General features: G+C 42.8%; 1 protein-coding gene across 1 annotated transcript in view; it reads right to left on the reverse strand.

Annotated features, from left to right (window-relative positions):
* LOC133342647 (ELKS/Rab6-interacting/CAST family member 1-like) overlaps positions 1 to 19,613 on the reverse strand; it is a 189,971-nt gene that overhangs the window by 97,153 nt on the left and 73,205 nt on the right. The window contains 4 exon segments of the mRNA XM_061551931.1: positions 4,487 to 4,622; positions 11,136 to 11,251; positions 11,253 to 11,330; positions 17,778 to 17,918. Of these exon segments, the coding sequence (XP_061407915.1) occupies positions 4,487 to 4,622; positions 11,136 to 11,251; positions 11,253 to 11,330; positions 17,778 to 17,918 (471 nt within the window).

Consider the following 19,613-nt stretch of genomic DNA (forward strand, 5'->3'; position numbering starts at 1 on the left):
GAGGCACGGCACTTTGCCTGCAAATGAGCACAAGTCTGCCAGTAGTGGGCGATGATTGCTGCGTCTCATTGCCCATGTAACAATTTGCGGGTAATTGTAAAATTTGGACTATGACACCGGCACACAATGACTTTGAGACCCCCCACCACCTACACATTCCAGAAGCAGGGACTAATCTCATATCTGCATTTGTCATCAATATGCTAAATTCCTCTGTTGATATGTAAACTCCTTTGTCAAGGCTCTCTCCTCCTCCGATCTAGCTTAAAAATACGCTGCCACGCTTAGCAGTGTTCATTAGAACGCCGTCTTTCCGACAGCCCTGTTCTTCACCTGAGGACGGCTGCTTGCGTTGTGGCCGAAACGTCGTGAGAATTTTTATCTTATAATGTAAAAATTTTATTATTTTATTATTTCCCTTCTACGTGACTTTACCGAAAGAACCAAGAAAATGGCCTACTAGTTTTAAATGAAGTCAGGTGATTTGTAACATCCACCGTGAATAAATAGTGTGTATTTCATGGTTAATATGAATTTTTACTCGGCTCTGACATGGACTACTATAGCTTTTGGAGTAGGTCACATGGCTTGGCATAAGAAAGCGAAATAAACAATTAACAGATATTATATACTGATACACAGTAATACACAGCCAACATCTCAAAGTTTCTAGCTCCATAAGGCGAGGAAAGAAGGGAACCCATGCCCTGGCTTCTGCAATGGGAATGTATCCACATTAATCTTGGTTTTTATAGCCGAGCAGTCACACCGAGTACTTCCGATGCGGCTGATGATCAGCAGTGAATGCCTTCAACGTGCAAGAGAATATGGATTTGGACTTGCATTAATCCTGGTTTTATAGCGGAAGGATTCCTACTCCACTTCAGTGCATTGAGCACACAGCGTGCTGCTTGTGTGTGCGCATAAGAGTCCTAAAAACGGAGAATGTATAGAATGGCTTATTGCGGATGTGTGGCTGCTAGTTCGATTACACTGGTCAACAAAAAAAACATTTTTTTCTGGCCTGGACTTTTGCAGCTGTTTTAGACTAATTTCAGGGTGCCGATTCCAAATCTGATCTCAGATTTGCTATATCACATCTCATTTTTATGCTATCGGCATACCCCATTTTCATTGATTTTACCCGAAATGAACTCTGTCACTTATGATTGCAAGTTGTTGCGAGTCAGTGACTGCTTTAGTGTTAAAATATGGTGCTGTATTTTTAAGATAGAGTGTTTATAATATCATTTTATGTACATATCCACATTTATTTCATATTTTTCTTCTGCAGTTTTTATTGAAAATGCAATATTTGATATCTCAAAAACCTGATAAAAACTGATGCCATATTTGGAATCAGCACACCAAAATTACCTTAAAACCGTTGGAATACCTTATGCCAGAAAAAGTGTGTTGACCAGTGTTATCAATACAATGTTATTGTTAATGTTCGTTAGTTTTTTGTAAAATTACGAGATTTCCATGGTGCTGCATATAAAGAATAGCGGTGCAATTCAAAAGTCTACATGTAAATATAAATCTATATATATTTCCCCCCACAAGTTCACTCTCAGTTTGCAATCAGCATCATGAGATGGAACAATGAACACACATGGAAATCTCGCAAAGCAGTCCGATCTCATGTGTCCGAGAGAGAATGGACAATACATTTGCTGAAGAAATGATGTTAAAATGTCCTCTTCACTCTCCCATACACTCCTCTGCTATGAGATTGGAGTTTTGCCACACGATGGTCAAATTCATCTTCAAATTCTCAAGAGCTTAAATCTAACAAAATAAACATTGTGTCGGAGAGATTGCATGAACCTGTTACATAACAAAATTCCACCCACACGATCTAACCCAAAACACTAATTATGAGTCAGTCTGTGATTTGTTAATCATTTTAAGTCGACTACCCCGAGTCAAACCACTGCTGAAAAAATGCCTCCCTATGCTGTGTTGCCCCTGGGGACCATTTTACACCATGATGCTGAGGAGTGCAGGTTGGTGATGGGGGAGGGGGGGGGTGTCTCTGCATTAGTAAATATATCACCTACCGTTGATGGTGCAGTCAGGGGCGAGATCCGAACTCGGGGTTCATTAGATAGTGCGTGAAACCAAACAGTCTCCAAACTTTCCAGAATAGCTCCTCATTAACCGTCAGTCTTTACTGCAATAACACCGTGCTTGATTTTCCTTACACATTGCTGACTGCCCCCCTGCTGTTTAAAGTGGAAATTAATTCTAAAGATTTATTTATGTCACCTCCAGATTAACATTTACGTAAGTAATTAATCAACGGACTGGAATTATGAAGTCCACCAGAGTAATGATAAACACTGGTTCAATGACGATTTAAGTGGGAGAGGATGAGTGAAACTTGGTATGCAAACACTGCTCCACAGCCAGAGACATATTCTGGCGCACGAATAATGAATTAATGGACTTAGCTTTAACTTTATTATTTAATTTATCCATTTTCTTTGCAACGGGTCACATTTCTCTCATGTCACAAAATCAACACGAATGAATAATGAAGGCAACCAATGGCTCTAATGACATTTTAGACTTGCATAATGTGACATGCGGGAATAAAGGATGTGCTGCTTTGCTTATACTCAGTGGTTAATTGTAAAACCCAAAGGACGCGACGCAAGGCCCTGCAATATCCAATCGGAAGAACATCGTTTTTTGCCAGCCTATTCAACAAACAGCCCTCCCTTAGACAGACGTGAATTGCGATTTCCTGCTCAGAGGAACATTAAAGAAGCTCTCATCTCCCATTCAAAGCGACGATTCAGGGGCAGGAAATTACACGTTTCTATTGCGGGGGCTGGTCTATCCAAAGGACAACCACTGTTGTCTTCTCCCTGGGACTGCGTTTTAACCCCCAACGAGGATTTGAACTAGCAAACCTTCCGAATGCGAGCCCGCTCACTGTCGCACAGAGGCAACCGACCTGAACGCTGGCGACACTTATATCAGAAGTTCGACAATAAAGGCGTTGCAGGGGGTGATATTAAGACCATTGTTTTCACCTGTCCTTTTGAAGGCCACTCACCTTATCATGGCCAGTCTAATACCAGAGGTGGCTAAACACACACAAATCGCTTTGTTTATCTTTCGTCACTTCACCTGCAGCAAGTGCTGACAGCCAGATTTACAGTGTAACAGTGTCGGTCACTCAGCACAAGGCTTTTTTTTTTCAGGCCAGAAAGCTCAAGTGTATTTAAGGCACGGAGATTTACTCTGGGGCAAATATTTCAATTGAAAAGTCACGAGCAAAGTGTTTCATGACACTCGCAAAATAAAACCGCTACACAGGCAAAGAAAGGGGGTCAGCTTAGTCTTTACAACACTGACCCAACGGTTTTTTCTAACGTATTCACCCGTTGCCAGATGACGGACTGTGATATTTGAAAGCAGCAAGTACGGTCTTCTGTGTTGTAATTCACTTTACTGCTTTCCAAGAATGGATTTTAACTTTTTGAGAAATTTGGGAGTGCAAATATTAAGAAAAATAGAACGTTTTGACTACAAAAGGCGGATGACCATGTCGTCTCGCCCCCCCCCATTCCTTAAGTTCGGGTTATTCGTTGGGTTTATCCAGCAGTTGATGTAATAACAATTATATTATTCTATGAGTGGAACGATGTGTCGATTTTCATCATTAAGTCCGAAGGTCAGAATCCGTACATTACATCAAACGTGTTCCAATGAATGTCATTTGATTCGTATTCATTGTATGAAATCGGTTCATGGTGACCACTGCAGCCACTGGAGGTGCCACCATTCGCCACAATGTGAAAAAGAGCTTAATAAAAAAAACGAATTGCGACCCTGAAAGTGTGATAATTAATTGTGTATTAATCATTAAGCAATTCACTTAATCCCATCATCTCACTTTCATAAACTTACTCGATCTAACTCTGATAATGCTTTTTTTTTCGATTTAAAGCTTTCGTGACTGCAGTGATTCATCTTCTTGGTTCTTTCGGTAAAGTCACGTAGAAGGGAAATAATAAAATAATAATAATAAAACATAATAAAATAATTCTCACGACGTTTCGGCCACAACGCAAGCAGCCGTCCTCAGGTGAAGACCAGGTCTGTCGGGGGGACAGCGTCTGAATGAAACATCACCACGCTTGGAGCGTATATTTAAGCCGTTTTATTTTAATTATTTTATTATTTCCCTTCTACGTGACTTTACCGAAAGAACCAAGAAGATCTGATAATGCTGTTTGTTGCTGGCCATCTGACACTGTGCACACACATGCCAACATAGCAAATGGTCTGATGACAATGTTACCTTCATATGTCCCACGAATAGAGTGGTTTGCTACGTGCTGTGCGAAAGAAGTTCCACGTGCATACGTGCATCTTCCAGAACAACAACAGGCAGCTCTGTGCACAGAACGTTGGCAGAGTCTGGATGCTTTCACCCCTTCCTTCGCACAGCCCGGTGCAGAGCAAATACCTGAAGCACATGCGAGCTGTCGGAGAGGTTGTCTTCCCGCTTGCGAGCCTCCTCCAGAAGCTGGGCGCTCTTCTTCTTCTCCATCTGCTCCTTGTGCTTCAGACTGGCCATCTTCTTTGTGTGGTCCTTCAGCCCCCTGGGTCACATGGTACAAGAGCGGCCCCCACGTTATGCACCCGTGAATTTGTCGCGACGTTTCACGGCGTATTTTTTTTGGATCCGCAGCGATGCAACTCACGACTATAAAGCACAGGTTATATGAACATGTTGTCAGATGCGCCGCCATCATCATTATCGACATCCCCGATCCATCCAGTGCTGGATGAAGGCCTCACCACACCTATTCCATCCTTCGTGGTCTAGCGATATCACAATCCATCATGCACCTACAACATGAGGCGATAGAATTGCTCTATCTCCGTGATGGTTGTACCTGCAGGTGTTTTTCTCCTTTGGTTGCCATTCCATTACCCGTCTCATTCATCGGCTATAATCTATTCAGGAAATGTGTCTTGTCTGCAATTTCACTCAACACGACGTCTTTAATTTGCACTTGCTCCCTGATCAAAGCGATCTTCCCGTCGAGTTTAATTTCCAGCACAAATCTCCTCACACGATTCCTGGTGCACTTTTCGTGCACATCTACATGCTTGTTTGTGGAGTTATATTTCATAACAAAAATAACACACTACAAATTGAGAGTGGAGTGAGGCAAGGAGATACACCGTCACCAAGGCAGTGACATTTGGAATAGAACGCCGACATTGGAATAGTGACATTACAATGCGTTCCTCGGAAAACGAAGAATGCATAAAGAGGCACACAAATAAAATATTAACCATCTCATACAGCACAGACATTGAAATGACTGTTAATAACGAATGACAGAAACATTTACAAAAAAAACTTAGCAAAGAAGGTTGCAAAGTTAGGCAAAAACTAAAAGAGCAAAGCAAAAGACACTTGAAATTATTTTACATGTAGGCTTTCACGACCAATGTTATGATTCCTAAATTAGTTTCTTTTGGGTTCGGTCATCGTGTCGGTATCATGTCTTTATTTTCAGAATGGGCAAGTAAAAAACAAGTGATAAACCTAAATTATCTATTCCAATAAAAACATAGAAATCACTTATAATTAATCTGCTTAATAAAATGACGTAATTATTGGAGACACAACTGGGAAACACAACATTTGTGTTCTATAGCAATTATTTGAGGTTGATCGGGATCAAAATGAATGATAAATACAATGGAAAAAATCAAAGAGTAGAATTTATCGCTTAATATACCGCATTAAATAAACACACACAATACAATTTGGTTGTTTGATCACATTGACCATAATTAATTGCGACTGTAAATGCTTTTGAACACAGCAGGGCATACATTTATTGTACACATAGATCTAGCCGTTTGTCCCAAAAACCTGCAGCACAGTCAATGCAAACGAAGCTACCACTTAAAACTCATAGAATAATTGTCCACATGATACACAAGCACATAAATATATGGGAGAAAAAAAACCATTAAGAGATTTAGGGGAGCATACGTGATTTATAACAGAAAAGCTACGTGATATGCAAAGGCACACAACGGCCCCAAGCAATACAACGTGAAGCCCAGCTCTGGCCAAAACTTCGCACAAGTGCTCCCAGGGTGTGTGCCCAAGTATTGTACCACGGCATCAATCACTCACGGCCACCACCCCACCAGCAAGGGCCCTCTCCGAAGGGGTTATCAGACTTCCCCTTGCCATCTGGGCACTTGGCATAGTCAGAAATGAGGGTCAGTGCCCGCGCAAGAACCTAGGCGGCCACCTGTTCTGGTTCAGAGGGAAGGATGTCAGTGATGTGGCCGGAATTATTTTTTTGCCCGGCAAGACAGTCCGCAGACGCCGGCCACGTACGATCGAGGGAGAAAAACGAAAGGGGCCCTCTCCTGCTTTCTGTTTTTCATTCTCGCTGGCCTCTCTTCACCGTACCCGCAGCTGCCTTCAAAGAAAATTGTGAAAATGTGCAGAGTACAAAAGCCTCTGCCTACCCCCACCCCACTCCCTAGATGAATTGCTGAGGAATAAAGGATGGGTTTGGAATTTTCAAGAGACAACATATTTGTACCGATTTGTAAATTTATTTAAAGACCCCCTGCTGCCATTTCTTGCCAGGGTTATTGTTATAAATTGAGCTGGGGAGCGTTCCAAAGGTGCATATAAGTTCTTTCGAATTGCAACATGTTTTATTTTTTTAGATGGAAAAAAGAGGAAAAAGAACGCTTTCCCCTCCAGTTTGCTATTTATCATGCTGCCCACACAATCACGCTAATCTACCATGGCCATTCCAGAGACTTGGGTAAATGTGCATCGCAAACCACTAAGCTCTAGAAAAATAATTACTTTCCTTGCCCAATTAATTTTACGCTGCAATTAATCTTTTGTCATGTACTGCGAGGAAATGGCAATTCAGTGCAGGCGTGATGTGTTTGCGTGTTTAAATAAAGTTGCAACTTTTAAATAAGCAACTAAATGCGTACGAAAACGTAAGAAAACACACAAAATTGCAGAGGGCAGCAGATACCTATGAGGTGCATTAATCATGGAGCGGAGGAGGCACTCTCCTCGCCCACAAGTGAGCAACACTTGCCCAAGCAGTACCACAGCTGTTAATTCTGAGAAGCAATTGCCACTTGCAGGAGCTCGGAGGAACGGCTACGCGCGTACGTGTGTGAATGTGTGCCAAGGCATGCGAACGCCAAGTGCTCGGCTCACTTTACAGTATAGATCAATGTCACAAAGTACTCAACAAACAGATTCTTTGCAGAAGATAATTTACAGTGCCTGCCATATCTAGAGGCGCAGCTGGCAAAACAACATCCCAAAGTCGATCCCTTCATTTAAATTTGGGTACATGGCGTCCGACAAGATCTATTCTCCAGCCGCAAGTGGTGACTGAAAAAAAATATGGGACCGCTATTTGCAATGTTTGCGTGCCTAATTCCTCTCCATGACAACGGTCTTGCATCCAGCAGCACCTATATGTGCGACTTGGGACGAAAAAAAACCCTGGCACACAAGATGGAATGAAGATGGATGTTTCCAAAAACATTTCAAAATTGCTTCCCGTTACGTGGCACAAATGTACGCCAGCCCAGACGCTAATGAGTAAAAAGCCGCAGCAGGTTTTCTTCGCTTTATTGATTTACAGAGACTGTGTATGGGCATGCACAGCCGTTTTTGACAATCCACTGCTGGATGAAGGCCTCCTAATGCCGTGCGGGTCGTGGCAGTCATTTGACCATACCTGAACACGTTATGATCTTAGCGGGGCTGGTGAAGTTGGGGAACAGACATTGGAGCATAGTACAAGATACGAATGAATATTTCTGCACTGCCCTCTGGTGCCCACATAGGTACGAAGCAGCCTACAGCATCTGTTTTTGCATGGTGGTCACTCATCCAAGCGCTATCCAGTCTCAACCCTGCTAATCTTCTGAGATCTGCCACAGTGGAGAGCATCAAGAGCGATTTGTTTGTGAACTACGCATGGGTACGCAGCATTCAATTCAACGTATTCGGATATTTGCTTTTGTGCGGGTTAAAATAATGTATCCATTTATTTTATGCTATTTCCATGTGCGACGTGTGAACTCGGCCCGTTTGATTGAGTCAACAAGAGCATCGGGTACAGAGGGGCGTCCAGAGTCAAATCAAGGCTAGCGATTTATGGCCGCTGCAAGTGAACCACAAACATGCACAAACGCATGCCACACGCACTCAGAGGAACACCGATAAAAAAAATGACAAAGCGAGGTATGGGAAGCCCTCACGACGACTGACAACCGCGGTGTGCCACGGGTGTACTTAGCATCCGGCGGAGCTGCCCCGAGCCGCGATCGCGCACACCTTGTCCCATGGGGCCCCCCCCACAAGCTCTCATTGCACATCTGGGGATTTTCAAATCCCACTACGGAGCTTTCATTTCAAACGGCCAGTGTCACTGCCGCAGCATTCTACGCATGACGAATGACCGATGTGCTGCCAGATTGTGAAATGGGCGCCGTGATGAATAGGGCCCGTTGGCCCCCTCCCCATCTCTGATCCGGCCCGTATGATGTACGGCGCCCTGTCCGGCGCGGACGCGATTTATGATCTACGGGAATCGCTGGCAGCATCCACAGGGCCAGCCGAAAATAAAAGCCAGCAGCCAAAGCAGACGCTAAATGCTTCTCGGCGCAACTATTTGCATGCAAATTAAATCGCCGCCGCAACATTTTCGCTGGCATTTTAAGACAGCTGCACTTTTATACAGTATGCGATACAATGAACTGCATTCCATCGCGTGAAGGCGCTGATAATAAATAAAGAAATAAAACACAATTAAACAAGTAAAACGCAACTGGAATGTTGCTAGATGGTTGACATTTGAACGGTTGTAAAGACACACAACGTGAGATATGAACACAGGAGGAAAACACGACGATTAACGCAGTCCACGGACGACTGTGACCTTAAAAGTTAAACAAAAAACCGAGGTGTGAATTATCACAGAAACAACAGCACCATGTCGTTACGGACGGCGATAACTCTGCTGTCAATCTGAACGCACAATACGGCAACGCGGGAGGGGGAAAAAAATAAAAATCATGATTGTGGAATGACATGCGTACAAGCGATGGTAGGCTTCGATGAGGACTACTAACCTGGGAGTAGAGCTGGGATTGGTGCAAGGGAGGTCGGAGTGAAGGAGGAGCACACAGCATAAGGAAGAGTATTAGGGGCATGTCTCTCCGTGAACACAGTCATTTTGTCAAGACCCACCGGCTGTAATATTGATGAATCTTGTTTTGGAAATGTGAGGTGACCAGGAGATGTCAGTACAGAAACGGATTCTGCGAATCAATCCGTGCAGAGATTTTGAGTGTTACCACTTTATGCGTGTGGGTTTTTCTCCGGGAATTCCAGTTTCCTCCCACGTGGCAACATTCATTGTTGAATAATACTGGTTAAACATCCCAATGAAGGACCTTTTTGGGAAGAGAAAAAAGTGTCTTGAGACTCAGTGAGGCTTTCATGAGTAAAAAAATCTCCATGATTATAACTAAATATGAGAATAGGTTTTCCACTGTTTTCTGGCAACAAAACAGGTGTTAAATATGTTAAAACACCAAACTGAAACCTTTTACAAGGAATCATGTCTGCATTCACCACAATACTTGTGGTCAGAATGCAAAACAAAAAACACTAATAATATATGCATTGTCTTTGAAACTGATTGGTCCACACCAGAGAAAGTTGTCTCTGGTGTGGACCAATCAGTTTCAAAGACCACAAGTATTGTGGTTAATGCAGACATGATTCCTTGTAAAAGGTTTCAGTTTGGTGTTTTAACATCTGTTTTGTTGCCAGAAAAAAGGGGAAAACCTATTCTCATATTCTGGTACTGGCAAAGGAGGTCCCATGATTAGAACTAAAGTTAACAATAAGGTTACGTGCACTTTCTGATACAATACATTCAATTACATTATTTAAAGCAGTACAGCACAAAAGGATATTAAACAAAGGGCATGATTAGTTCAGAATAGAAAAGTGCTTTGAAATAAAACGAAACATTAGTCCATTGAAAAAACACTGAAGTTAGTTGGTCACATTCAAGTGTGAGCAAGTATCCAATGCTCACAATGGAAATTAACACACCACATGGAAATGAGCAAAGCTTGCACTGCTCTGTATGTTGGGTGTGGTGATCAAAGTAAACCCGTAGACTTAAACCGCAATGTCATCACCGAGTTCAGGCCATGGCGTAAACCCTATTACATTACAGACGTAAAAAAAAAACAGTAAAAAAAGCTTTCTTATTCAAACATTACTTGTGAGTGTTCAAGTATTTTCTCTAAAATATAGAAAAGACCTGATAAAATAACATTTACACGGGGAAATTTGTATTGCTCAGACAAAGGGGAAAATACTAAGGAAGCTCTCTACCCTGGAGGGTAATTCAAACAACCTTTGGTCTACTCTACATTTCTAATACTTTATTCAATTTTGTCTAAATTTTATTCCGATTGTGCTCTTGGCAACACGTCATGATACAAAGCCTCCCAATTCAGAACTCTCGGACAGCAGTGCATCATTCTGTGTTAGAGAATGGTCCGTGGACCATGGAAGAAGTTACCACAGAAACTCGTCTGAGATTCCTTCAAGTGATGTCATTTTACCGCATAATAGGGGTGCGTGAAGCTTTCAAGGTGAAGTGAAAATGTTGCCACTTGAACGACTCAAGTAAAAGCATTGTTGTTGTTGTTTTAATGTTCAATTCATGGCAGTCCACCCAATGTACGTATAAAATAAATTTGAATTCAAAGAGCAATGAATTTAGCCAAATTACTAAAAAAATAAAGTGCCTCTTTATTGTACGGTCATGGATGATCGACCGGGCTGAGACCATCACCTCTCTACACTTGAGAATGCAGTTCATTCTCAGTTAGCCGCCAAGATTAAAATCCAGGATCTTAACAGTGGCAGCCCATTGCACAGTCCCCAAAGCTACCTGGCCACCTCTTGTTAAGCAGCTGCATTAATGACGATGAAGCGATGTCGCGTCGAGTCATTTCTACGCGATGACACCCAACAGTTCGAAATCGGGAAAACTCACTTCTCTAGCTCGGCAATCTTCTTGTCCTTGTCGTGCTTCTCGTTCTCCACCTCCTTGAGGATCTCGAGGAGGCGGTCCACCTCTGCCTGCGACTTGGCCACCTCCTGACCGGTTCTGGGATAATTCCTTCTCGAGCTGTCGGATCCGGTCGGTGAGCTCGGGGCTCGTCCGTGCCTCCTCCTCCGCCACCTGGGACTGTGATGGCGAGGAACCACAGCGCCAGCAGTCGCTATGTCAATGAGCAATTTAAGAAATGTGCAAGCAAGAGCGATGGCTGTTTCAACCGAGAAGAATTCGAATTAACAACGTCCAAACATCCATAACAAAAACGTCGCTCCTCCTGGCTTTGACGTTCCTCTTCGAAGACACTAGGTGGAACCATCAACGGCATCAGGACATCAACAGGTTGCTGCACACATCTCCTTCGTAAATGGAACATTAAAGACAAGCTACAGTGCGACTGCGGCAATGCAACCCAAACTGTGTACCATATTTCTAGATTTGAAGCTTTCCTGACTGCAAGGATTCATACTCTTAGGTTTTTTCGGTAAAGTTACATAGGTAAAATTTTTGGAATTTTGGAATTTTCCTCACTTGATGCAGTAATTTTAGCTGTGACGGTCCCACCTGATGACGGAGACTTGTGTTGCCTCCGAAACGTCGTGATTTATTATTTTATTTTATCTCCATTATTACTTTTATTAACTTTTAATTTTATTTTTTACCTACGTGACTTTACCGAAAAAACCTAAGAGTATGTACCATATGGTAAAGCAATGTAGTCTGTGCTCCGAAAACAGAGATTCTGATCAACCAATGTGCATGCATGTCATACGAGCACACGGAGGACGCATACATACCGTCAGGTATAGAAACACTACCAAAATAGCAATTCATCTTGCATAGTGAAAAGGTTATGGTTAAGCCCTGCAAATTTCTTGCCCGTGTCAGCACTGGTGGAAGGATATCCACGAGAGTGAGCTCTAGTGGACTTGCCCACACTGGCCTGACACGTTGGAAGAGGTGGGACGACGCGAACTTGATCTACCGCAGACGGCTTGCCGCTCAACTGTGGCGTGTGTACGCACGTACATTGCGGGGCGGACAAAGGCAGCATCCATTTGCAAAGTTACACGGTGATTTATTTGACAGAGAAAGTAAGTAAAACATTTAAGGGATTACAAACAGAGAAGTGTTGTGGTATTTATCCATCTTCACCGTTTTCCCACAAAGAGAGTGCATTTTGTTGTTTGTTAACACCTAGCCCATTTGTCCAATCCACTAAGGCCTTGTGTAGTTTTCTAGTGAAGAGACAATGTTGACACTTGAATGACTGGAGTAAAAGAGCTGACAGTGTTGTTGTTGTTTTGATTTTTGGAAATGTTTTCATGGCACATGACACTTGGCTGGCAGCTTGCTACCCACAGCATGAATCCGTCACGCATCACCATAGCGGATAACCGTCAGAACACCAGTGTTTAAAATCAGCAGCATGACTAAAAAACTAAGCGTGAAAAAAATAATCCCTCAAACAAACTACAAATAGATCCTTTTTTTCGCCAAACGATTTTGAGTTAGAAAAAAAAAGGAAATAAACAATGGACAAAAATAACGCAATTCCCAATTAATTGGGAATAATGTTTTTTTGTCAGCTTGGTCTCACGATAAAAAAATAGGACAAATGCACAAAACGCTCGCTTATATGCAATAAACTGGACATGAAAATTGGGTTTTCAAGATAAAATTCCCACACACCTGAACAAACATATTACTGGAGGAATTTAAAAAGGGCAGCAATTTTCATTTACGATGGCATCTTAAACTGTCTTGCTGCCCAATCACCTCCAATTACTTCCTGCAATGCAACCTGTGTTATCAGTATGTGTACGCTGTAATTAGGCTCCCTTTAGTCCATGTCAGTGCCTCTCAAAGCCATTCCCACCGTGGTTCAACTTACCTCTACGCCCAATCTTCTCCACTCACATTCAGAGCAGGTACCAATTGGTGTGAAAAAAGGGGTTTAACAAACTTTGTCCACTTGATAAACTGGCAGACAAGCAGCGCTTGGAACACGAGGATGCCATTAGGACTAGCCCACAGAGATCACTTCACGTCACCTGGAACCAAGGTGTGCAATGAAACTGCATGAAAATTCACATTCACAGGAGTTTTCGCAATCAATTAATGCCTCTGAACAGTATTCACATCCTCATTGTCATCTCCCATGATCAATCCACTGCTGGATGAAGGCCTCCTCAAGTCATCGCTATCTCATGATCCTGCAAGGCAATAATCCACCAAGAACCTGCATTTCAGTTAATGTCATCGATTCATCTCCTTAGTTGATGTCCTCTCAAGACGTGTGGTTCCATCTCTTATTATCCTTCACCGTCGGCCACCATCTCTTCTATCGACGCATTCTGCCCAGGCAGACTCACTTTCTTAACAGTTATAACCGTGTATTGAACCTGCAGAGGGGGTCCCTCTGATCCACATGATTCTCTTTCTGTCTCTCAATGTAATTCCGAGCCACGCATCTCTCCACGCTTCTTTGCGCACTTTTAAAATTTACATTCCATTTTCTTTGTTAATGATCGTGTGTTTATGATGAATATTTCACAGCAGGTGGTACACATAAAAAAAAAATGTAGGCACATTACTGCAGGTATTACAAATATAGAAATAAAAATGAGGTTAGTGGAGTAAAACACTTGAGTTTCACTGGTAGGAACCTCCTGGTTACACCAGCCCACAGGGGATTATTATGTCCGTCCGTCATGCAGGGAGGGGCTGGGTGGGGAGGGAGGGGCTGGGTGGGGAGGGGAAGGTGGAGAAGGGCTGGGTGGGGAGGGGCTGGGTGGGGAGTGGCTGGGTGGGGAGGGTTTGGCTGGGTGGGGGTGGGAGGGGTGGGGGAGGGGCTGGTCACCACGTGGTGCCCTTATAAAACTCAACGTTTAACCTACTCACGCCGGCTTGTGCCCGCCCTCATAGTCGGGCATATTTGCGGAATACACCACGCCGCCGTTGCCCCTGGCCATTGACCGAGCAACCTAACGTTCCTACCAGCTCCCTCCGCAGGAATGTGTTTTGGCAACGATGAGATAAACACTTTTGTCACTGACCTCTTTAAAAATGAGGAGTGATCTCTATGAAGCAAGCTTGAACAGTCTGCACATTCGTGCCTGCCTGCCCTGATATTTTAAGCGGGCTATAGGGATTAAAACTTTTTTTAATACATTTCAAGAAATGTAAATAGATCTTTACAAAATGATGTTAAATTTCACTTCTTTCCAAATTTTATAAATTACCTCGGATAAAAAAAAATACGCATCGAGATATCTGCCAAAAAAAAGACTAAACAATTAGAAAATAATGTAATGAAATAAAACTCTGGCACGCTTAACTCGACGAAACATTTACGTTACTCTGTCATCGTGGGGCTTCAGAAAGCCAAACAAAACTCCAGTCAAGTAACTATACAAAAAAAACAAATTGTACACGCTTGTGACCAGCAATATGCACTTTTGTCTGAACAAAAAGTTGGATATATTTGCCGATGTGTACGTATCCCCACACATGAACGAACAAAAGTATGGTCGGAACGGTGCAATTGCACGAGTGTCATTAAAAGTACATTTCCAGCGATGAAAAGTGAAAAGCGCGAAGGAAACAAAAAACGAGTTCTTGAAACACATTCTGATGCCTCTGCAATGCGACAGCACTCACAAAGTGTGAACAATCCAAGCAAATTTCTGGAAATGCACTCTGTTTCTGTTGGAGTGCATTGCACACACACAGAACAACATTAATGTAATGGGGGTATGGCTCACCACCTCTTTTTTTTGTTGCAGACTTTCAATACAAGGAAAGGGTTTAAAAAAAGAAACTCCCACGTGTTCATCAAGCAACCACAAAGACATTATCAAGTCATTATCTGTGCCCCAATTATAAACACAAACAGGCCATTTTGTAATTGTTTCCAGCGTGTTTTCCTGACACGCAAAGTATTGCATGCCAAAAAATAAATGTATTGTGGTGCTCGTTTTCATTTAATTGTTCTCAGAAGTGAGAGGGGGAACCCAGCGTGATCTTGCCCGTGTCGAATACGATTTTAAAATCTTTATTTACAGCCCTATATTAATCCACTGCTGGATGAATGCTCGCCTTCAGTGTCGATTATGAGTGAAAAGATGTGGGAGGCCAGCGGATATTGCTCGGGGCGAGGAATCGAACTGAGTATAAAACACACACACGTCTAAAATTATGCATTCCTGTTTCTGCCATCTCGCACAAACCACTCGTAGAAGAAAACTACCATTTTTACTTGTAGTCTACCCTCCTGTAAATAATCAGGCAATGCCAACCCGTATCAAGTAGAGGTCAAATGTGGGTGGTAAGGCCACACATGCAACTACTCAAAATTGCGTATAATGTATATTCGAAGAGACCAGTAAATAGTAACAACTATTGTTCATGGTTCTGTGAGAAGTCGGAATGTTTAGCCTGCGTTCTCCTAGAGAACCATCCGCTAAAGCTGCCGAATGCAATACCAGCATTTTGACTAATGTGCGAGGTCTGGTTACATTTAGTCTGGAAGCAATTAGAGATGCTGCATTTGACCATATTTCAATTCTGTCATGTTAAAGGCACTCAGGGTTTAGTGGCCCGTGCAATCATACATGTGCACACGCAATAAGCACGCACACACAATTTAGCACAAACACTGCATCCTCAGCAGGAACATTAAAAAAAAAAGGTGACGTGGACTACAATTTCAATGTAATTATACACTTAAGCCAACGTTCACAGAAACAGACTAACTCTGTTTTTTAAGATCAATCCATTTGCGCAAGACGAATTCCAACCGCGTTATAGAGTTAGAAATTAGTTCAGTACCATAATCCATTGTCTGGAAAGATGCAAGCTCTTGAAGGCACGGTGCGTGGATTCATCGATTAATATTAATCTTAAGCTCAAGACACACGCGTCAACTTGTGCCTGCGTACGGATTCGACTATTTAATTCGTATAGCTATAGGTTTGTGCCATTCATGGAGCCTCGAGCAGGAATAATAAAAAAAACTAAAATAGTTTCATGACTTTGCCGAAATGCTGGGGAGAGGTGACCTGTTTGGAACTGTTTCACCTCACCCATTTGCTACTTTTACACACGTCCATGCACAGCCCTTTGTCAATCTACTGCTGGACGAGGGCTTTCCCAATGCTGTGTGCATATTCTCTGGGGTTACGTGACCACGTGTGGGTTTGTGAGGGCAGGTAGCAGAGATGGGAGCATAGACGTACAGTACACTGATAAACAGTGAATTTTAATTCCCGGACGGCCAAGGCTCCGAGTTGTTTTGGCAAACGCCATGGAGCATTACCCACCTTGACTTGCATTGGGGAAGCCATTTTGTCAAATTGCCTCTTATAAGAAAATCAAATTTAACTTTTCGCTAAACCCCCATTTATGAACAAATAATCAAATAAACGTTAACTCCATAATCAACGTTAACTCACTCATTACAATTTCTCCACCGTGAAATCCAACAAGGGAGGGTTCAAATAACCATTTGGCCATTTATTAAAAATGTCATCCGGCACGCAAATGTTAGCCATCTCTCTACATGCACGCTTAGACATTCTAAGCCTTAAAAATAAATCACCTTAAAAGCATCACGACTGCGGCTGAGGCCTTCAGTAATGCGTCGGTTTATTTATCATGCATTACCGATGCATAAAAATAAAACTTACATCTGTTACTTTCCACAAGGAAATATGTTACATCCAAGCATTAAAGCATATATGCAACGGAGCCATTTTTATTTTCTATGGCTGGTGGAGTCTACATACGAACGCTCTCTCAGAATCATAAACAGCTTACGAGACAACTTAGTCTTGGCAAGATTCGGTAAAAAACAATTAAAACAAAGCGCCGTGTAAGTACAATTCTTTCACTGTCTCAAGGCTCTCTCAAAATCATACTGCATTCGATTCTACATTCGGCGTGGCAGTTGAAATAATGGTGCAATTTTCTAAAATCCCCTAGTCTTTTTCAACCCAGCAGTATAAATGAGTCCACCACGGTTAGTCCATCGGCAGGTCGTGTGCCGTGGGGCAAAGTATGTGTACTGCCACCTTTTCAAAGACACCAGGGTGGAGGAATAGGCCAATATAAACTGCTAGGCTGGCTCTCTAGAGCTTTCTCTTACAACAGCATCGGGAGCTTACTTGTCGAGTCTGCCTCAGTGAGCCAAATCTCCTCCCTCCTAAAAGTACTAGAGAACAGAGTTTGGGATTTTTGTCCACAGAGTTTCTGTGCTCTCTCCCCTATGTCACTGTTCGTGCTTTGCACCGGGCACCGACTGAAATATAATTAAATATTTTTGTTTAAACATGGACGAGCTAAACAGCAGCACAATCGCGCAAACCTCCGCAGTGGTCATATAAATTAATTTCCACACGCGGGGAATGAAACGTCGGACAACACGAAATGGGAAGTCAGTTTTGAAGTTAGATTTTAAAAAATCCATGTTGAAAGGAGCATCATCCATCCATCCATATAAGCATGATTATCAGGAAAGCTAAGAAACTGTCCCCACTCTTCAGCAACAACTGTGCATGTGTGCATTTCACTTCCCACCTTCCGGAGATGCGACTCCAGTTTGCTGCATTCCTCTGTCCTCTGCTCCAATGTGATCTCCAGAGACTTGAGCTTAGAGTCCTTCTTGAGCCCAGCCGAGGCGAGAGAGGAGGCATGCTCCTTGAGGTCCAGCAGAGACGACTGCGGGGAGAATCGTATGGCTCTCATTACCATCAATCGCCATCATCACTTTATACTTATCTCGTGCTTCTCATGCAGTACACATCTCAAGGAGTCCTTCGGCAGGGGATCCCCCTGCGGCAGCTGTCTGCGCAGCACCAGCTGAAGGCAGCACCAGCCAGCAAGTAGACATTAAGTCTGCCAGCAGGCATGACGATATTATGTGGCTTCCAAATTCAGTAATTCGCAGGTAAATTGTCAATTTTTTTAATGCCATGATTCATCAGCATCATGATTTTATCATCATTCTCATCGGCAGAGTTCTAGCCACTGATGGATGAAGGCTACCCCACGCTGTCGCCATCTCTTACAGTCCTGCAGTGCCACAAAGCGCCGTACGAACTGACCTCTGAACCGCATTTCTTGCAGAAAGCACTTCTCTGGCGCATTTTCCTCCTTTGGCAAACATTCCGTCACCCAGTTTCATCCATCCACCAATCATGCCACCCCCCTAGTCTCAATGTGCACTGCGCAAGCACACTTACTATTCTCTTGCCGCGATCGCCCCTCACCAAAAGCGGCCGTACGTACGCTTGGGGCTTCTTGTCAGACAGAGCCAGTGACAGACATGGGGACGTGGCCTCGTGGCACACGGTGCCAGGCACTTTGGCATGTCAGGGCAAAGGAATTACGTTCGAACACGTGCACATTTTGACAGGATCGTGATTGCACGTGAACACACAGGCACACGCGCCATGCACAGTGCGCACACTCAAGGGGCAGTGCAATTAAACTCGCAACTCCAACCTTGGGTGTTATTCCTAGTGCCTTTGAGAGACGGGAAAACTCTTCTGGAAGACGCGTGGGAAAGTGTTGTAACCTATGACCTATGGTATTATTTTATTTCTGTTCCCGCTGCTTAAAAAATGTGGGCTCTTGAAAGGTTGGAGAAAATTAGCATGACGCCAACAATTGCGCAATGATTTTACAACATAATTTGAGGGCCATATCAAGTGGGCTCTGCATAAATGCTCATGTAAATGTGTATATTTTTAAATCCACATTTTTCACATCTTTAGTTGACTGTGGAGGAATGACCTCTGTAAATGCTTAAATGCTCAAAAGTATATCCTAAGCGCATGCATATTACAATAATGTATTTACCTTAATATTGGACATTTTTGTGAAGTGGGCATTAGTAAAGCGGAGTAATGGCCTTTATATTATGAGAAAATGACCGAATATTCCTTAAGCCTTCATATATCACACTTACAATAAAGTTCGAAGTAATTTTTCTTACAATAATAGTTTTGTTAATATGTCAAGGACAGACAAGATGACGAACATAAATGTATTACATATAGCAGATACTATTTTTTTAAAATAATAATTAGCTACAGGCAAGTTAGATTTCTAGGACAAGTCATGCGAAAACAAGAGACTGAACATAATGTTACAACTGGGAAAATGATTCGTACAAAAAAGCCGGGGAAGATAGTGAATTAAGCACATAAACAATTTGAACAATTGGGATTCAAATGGGAGTGTCCAATGCATAGTTCTTGAGTAATATCACACGCAGAGTTTGATGGATGGAAAGCCACCCATGACAGCCGGTGTCTTTGAGAAAGGACATTGCACGTACAGAGGCATTGTTAACTTCCACGTACAACAAATATTGTAGAGAGATACTTTTTTACTCGTTTTTTTCGGTAA

Source organism: Lethenteron reissneri, chromosome 15, assembly GCF_015708825.2.
Source record: "Lethenteron reissneri isolate LAM-NWPU_2019-01 chromosome 15, ASM1570882v1, whole genome shotgun sequence".
NCBI lineage: Eukaryota > Metazoa > Chordata > Hyperoartia > Petromyzontiformes > Petromyzontidae > Lethenteron > Lethenteron reissneri.